Consider the following 5,021-nt stretch of genomic DNA (forward strand, 5'->3'; position numbering starts at 1 on the left):
TAAAGGATGTTCAAAAAGATAAACATGTAGAGTTAAGTAAGAAAAATAATTGCATCATCATAATTCCATATAAAATGTACTCCTAGAGAGTGACGTGGGAAAAAAAATGGCTGGAAAACAACTCGAAGAAAAATGCCGTGTGACGACGTCGATAAATTCTTTACAAAATGCTAATTTGGGTTACAAAGTGTGAAAAATACTCCTTTTGTCCTCATAAAAATGCCACTTTGAACGAGGCAAGTAGATTATACCGCACGGGGTAGTTGTGTGTTTGTGTTGTTGTGTTCTTATCTTAAACAGTAGTGACTGAAAGGAAGGCGTTGTGCACCTTGGCCCCCTCGGGCGCCTTGGCCCCGTGAGTCATCAGTTCCTGAATGGTCATCCAGTTATCCAGGATCTTCTTGTTGCGTTTCTTCATCATTTTCTTGTGGCTGAGTTCGATGATGCTGACCTCCTTGCGGCCCTCACTGCTGCTCTGAGGGTTCTCCTTCAGGCTTTCCAGGCGGCTCCGCTGCATGAACTCCCGCCTCCTCCTCTGCTCCTTGGCCCGGACCAGGTGCTGCTTCCGCTCCTCTTTGCTCCAGTACCTGCCCATCTTCATCTCGCTCATGGCGTCGTCATCTGTGGTCATGCCGCCGCTGCGCTCCTCCTTGATCTTCAGGGCGCGCTCTCGCAGGATCTTGTCCCTCACGGGCCTCTTGGTGATGTAGCGGGTGCCGTCACTGCGGATCTTCACCTTCCACTCCATCTTGGGCTCGTTGGTGGGCCGCTGCGGCTCTTTGCATACGCTAAGCAGGCTGAGCTGGCTCTGGGCGTACTCCACTGCGGAGCGCTGCTGGATCAGCTGCATGTAGCTCTGGTAGTGGCGGGCATGAGCTGGGATGTTGGTCTGCCTCTGTTGTGAGCTGTGGGATGGGGAGAAGTACGGCATCTGGGAGCCGCAGGGTCTCAGCTTCCCTCGCCCATCCTCCTCCGCCTGGGCTGTCTGGTCTGACTCAGATGGGTTGCTGTGGTCCGTACTGCTGCTCTTGCCCGGGACCGTTGCCCGGTGTGTCGGGCTGGGGCTGGGGCTTAGAGAGTGGCCCGTGGCCAGGCTGCTTCGGAGATTCCTCTGGTTGGTGAGGCTGACCATCCTCTGGAGAGAGTGCTCTGGGGAGCGGTCCATGGCCAGAGGGGTGCTCCGTGAGCTCTCCGCAGTGTTGTATGCGCTGGAGCTGTCCTTGTCCGATTTTTCCAGCCTCTCGTTGATGTCCACCAGCTTTCCCCTAGCGGGCTGGCCGTGTTGGAGACTTTGGTCCTTGATGGAGGGAGCGGTGTGGCCCATGGAGGGCAACTGTTGACCCTTGCGGAGCTTGTGGGCCTGCATGATGTTCTGGCACTCCCGCTCGATGCTGCGGAGCTCCTCGTTGAGCATGCGCAGCTCATGCTGCACACCGCTCTGCTCAGCCATGCTGCACTCGATAGTGCTACGGCGGCTGTAGAAAAGGTCGTACTCACCACTGTTGTGGATCTGACATTTGAGCTCCAGAAGCTGCTGGAAGCGGTCGCCTTCCACCTCCTCCTCATCCTCTTCATCCTCCTCCTCCTCCTGCAGCCGCACAGAGCCAGTACTGTGCTGCGGATCCTGATTGTCTCTCAGGCACTGGGACAGCCGTCTCTGGATGTGCGCCAGGACGTCTTCCCCCCTTTTGGCCATGCTCGCTGTGCTTTCAGTGTGGTGTTGGAGGGTGGAGCATGTGGGTGTTGCCTCCTCCACTCTCTGAAACGGAACCAGTGTCAGATCAGCAAAAACTGTTTTATATAAACCTCTAAGTGTGGTGTAAATTTCATGTCCAAATGGAGGATTCTAGATTCTCCCATTTCAGTCCAGTGTAAACAGGTATAGGGCTGTAAAGTAGTTGCCTTTAATGATGGCCAACACTAATAATGACTCTTCTTGCTTTAGAGGATTGGTTTGGTTGCATTTGATTGGTTGAGGTGGATGTTGATCAGTTTTTGATCGGTGATGGTTAGCTTAGCATTAGCTGTACTTGACCCTGACGTCTACCAGCGGCGTATGTACGACACTGAAGTAATCTGTCTTGTAGCCCGGTGGCGTTACATCCACATCACGGTCGTTATAGCCAAATAATTCTTAAAAATTCACTAAGGTGCAAATATGTAACAACCTTGTCATTTGGCTGTGGTCTTTTAACCACCCCTCATGCTAGGTCTAGAGCAGGGCAAGCTGCATTTTGTACTTACGCCCCATGTAGATGGAGGGCCCTGCCCGAGGACCTGACAGAGGCCCCCCCACTGGACACATTTAAAAGCAGGTTTAAAAACCTTACTTTTCTAAACAGCCAACGGCTAAGTTCTTGGTGTGTGTGTGTGTGTGTGTTTGTGTGTGTGTTTTGTATAATTTGCTGTCTGTGAATGTTCTCATTCATCCAGGTCATGGTTATCCAAAGGAGTTGAATCAAGTGCAACTGGACTTGGTATACATCCGTGAAGACATTTCGCCTCTCATCCAAGAGGCTTCCTCAGTTCGTGCCTTTCTGACAAGACCAAGTTAGTGAGAGGCGAAACGTCTTCACGGATATATACCAAGTCCAGCTGCACCTGATTCAACTCCTTTGGATGTATACTTTGCTATTTTTATATATTCTGCTCTGATTGTTGTTACTTTTAATTGATCAGTTTTTATGGCACATTTATTTTACTAACTCGGTTTTAAACTTGTCTGTACTTTTATAAAATTTGTCTGAACTTTTATCTCATTTTACGCTTTTTTATAGTACAACAGTTAGATCCAGCCAAGTCATTTGATTGGACAAGAGGCGTTCCATGAGGGCTGCTATTCAGTATAACAGCGCTGGGACTTTGAACTATATGTATCACTCCGCCGCACGGGTGTTCTATTAATAACCGTTAATTAGGCCACATTAACGGTCGTTATCAACATCAGACCGTAACAAACTTGCACGGCAAAGATGGATATATTTCCACAAATAACATTGGAGCTAAATTACGAATGGTCTACACAGTAACGTGTGCACACCTGTACAAAGCAGCGAGCTGTGCAGGAAGACGTTTGTGTTCAGGTTGCCTGGCAACGGTCCAAGTTCAACAGCCTAGTTCTGGAACTATTTGTTGGCGGAGCTGAATAAATGATTAAATAAACAAACAAATCATAATCTGCTGTCGCTTATCACCGTTAGCTAATGAATGGTGATTGTAGAACTGTTGTATAAAAGCGGTATCACACTCGAGGTCGAGCTGTTATATTCAGTATAACAGCTCGACCTCGAGTGTGACACGGCGTAAATAATGCTCTTTTTCTTATCGTTTGGCCTGTAAAGCGCTATTAATGACCTCTGCCATGATAAGGTGCCGTACGAATAAACCTGCCATGTGTCACTTCTGCTTATATTACTCATATATACTTCAAAACCAGAAAGTTTGGGAAAACAGGATCCGAGAACCCAATTCATTTAGGTGAAAAATAAATAGATCTGGCTGTCGCCTGGGAGCCCCAAAACAACAAAAACCCTTTAGAGGTCTGTACCAGAGTCTTCTGGGTTTAGCCCCCCCCCCCCTGGGTTTAGTCCCCCCCCGTGTTTGTTTTTCCTTTTCTGTCTTCAGAACGAAATGAGGGGGGAGGATTTAAGAAGAAAAGCCGTGAAAACTGTACGGGAGTTCATCAAGTACGTTATTCTGGATTCTCTTGGAGGATTACAGAGCGCTGAGTGAATCGCTCCTTAACAGCTTTGTTACTTCAGGGATTGTTTCTTCGACGTCTTTGAACTCACGTTTGTGTAGTTTTACGGTATGCTAATTTTCCGACAAAACAGAATTTTAAAGCACGACTACCAGTGTTTGGAATTTCTAAACGGATCATCAGCCTCCCCCCCCCCATGAATATTCATACCCGCTGTTTTGTATTCAGATTTCCGAGTGCAACTCCTTGTTTTCACTTTCACTTTCGGGGAGGAAAGTCAACGAGGAGTTTGTTTCCATCCTGCCGACGGCCAGAGCCGGAGTAATTTCAAGGAACACATAAATTTTGATCACGAGTGAAGACCTAGATGAAAGCAAAGGGGAACAGGCAAGCGTTGTTGCACCGCATGGGTTCATAGCTGCTACATTTTCGGTATTCTACATCTGCAGTGAAAAGCAGAGTATCCACCAGGCCAGTGGTTCTCAACCTTGTTGGGGCCTGGACCCCCTGCGTATTTTTGATCTACCCTGAGGACCCCTCCACCTGATCTTGGGGGAGGGGGGTTGCAATTTGATAGAAACAGTAGAAACTGCATTTTAAATTGCATTATAGCATTTATTCACTCTTTGGGGCAAAAATAAGAGCTTTCAGTTGTAACTTAGATATAGTTAACAAAACAGAATACGTATTCAGTAACTTTCAGATATATGTAACAACAGAATTTTTATGCAGTAACTTTTAACAATGCAAACGGGAGCGAGATCTCTTATTAAAATACTGTAGCGAATTCGGGGGGCAGTCCGAGATACCGTCGCCACAACCGGGACGCGAACCCGTATTTCCTGCACCGCAAGCGACCACGTTAACCAGTCGACTAAAGGGTCCGACCCGTTAGTCAAGGACCAACGTGTCTACTTATCCATGCGCGTTACAATACAATAAATTACACTTGTGAAACAGATGTAATTAGAGAAAAAAGTCCCGTTACCCTTTATAGTTGAGGTAGATAAAGGTCTCAGTCACATTTGAGTAAAATAATCCTATTTCTATAAATGTCATAGGATCTTTTTTTTTTAAAGATATGTTATTTTCACGGATCCCTTGCAATTACACCACGGACCACTAGGGGTCCGCGGACCCCCGGTTGAGAAACACTGCACTAGGCTATCTATTAATGAGTCGAGAGTTCAGCACATCTGTGTTGCTGTTCGAATGGCTGCGGTGAATCCGTCAGAACGGGCCTTTCTAGCTTACCGTTTATTGCTAAAACCCAAATCGCAAAGCTCGTTATCGACTAGCTCATCTAGTTGGGCGAAGGGCA

The 5,021-nt window shown here is 47.4% G+C and overlaps 1 protein-coding gene across 1 annotated transcript in view; it reads right to left on the minus strand.

Annotated features, from left to right (window-relative positions):
- Positions 1-292: 292 nt before the first annotated feature.
- Positions 293-5,021, minus strand: part of LOC130114205 (PDZ domain-containing RING finger protein 4-like) — a 105,117-nt gene continuing 100,388 nt past the window's right edge. Inside the window, exon 8 of the mRNA XM_056282014.1 lies at positions 293-1,759. Within this exon, the coding sequence (XP_056137989.1) occupies positions 293-1,759 (1,467 nt within the window). The remainder of the gene's footprint in view (positions 1,760-5,021) is intronic.

This window comes from Lampris incognitus, chromosome 6, assembly GCF_029633865.1.
Source record: "Lampris incognitus isolate fLamInc1 chromosome 6, fLamInc1.hap2, whole genome shotgun sequence".
In the NCBI taxonomy this organism is placed as follows: Eukaryota; Metazoa; Chordata; class Actinopteri; order Lampriformes; family Lampridae; genus Lampris; species Lampris incognitus.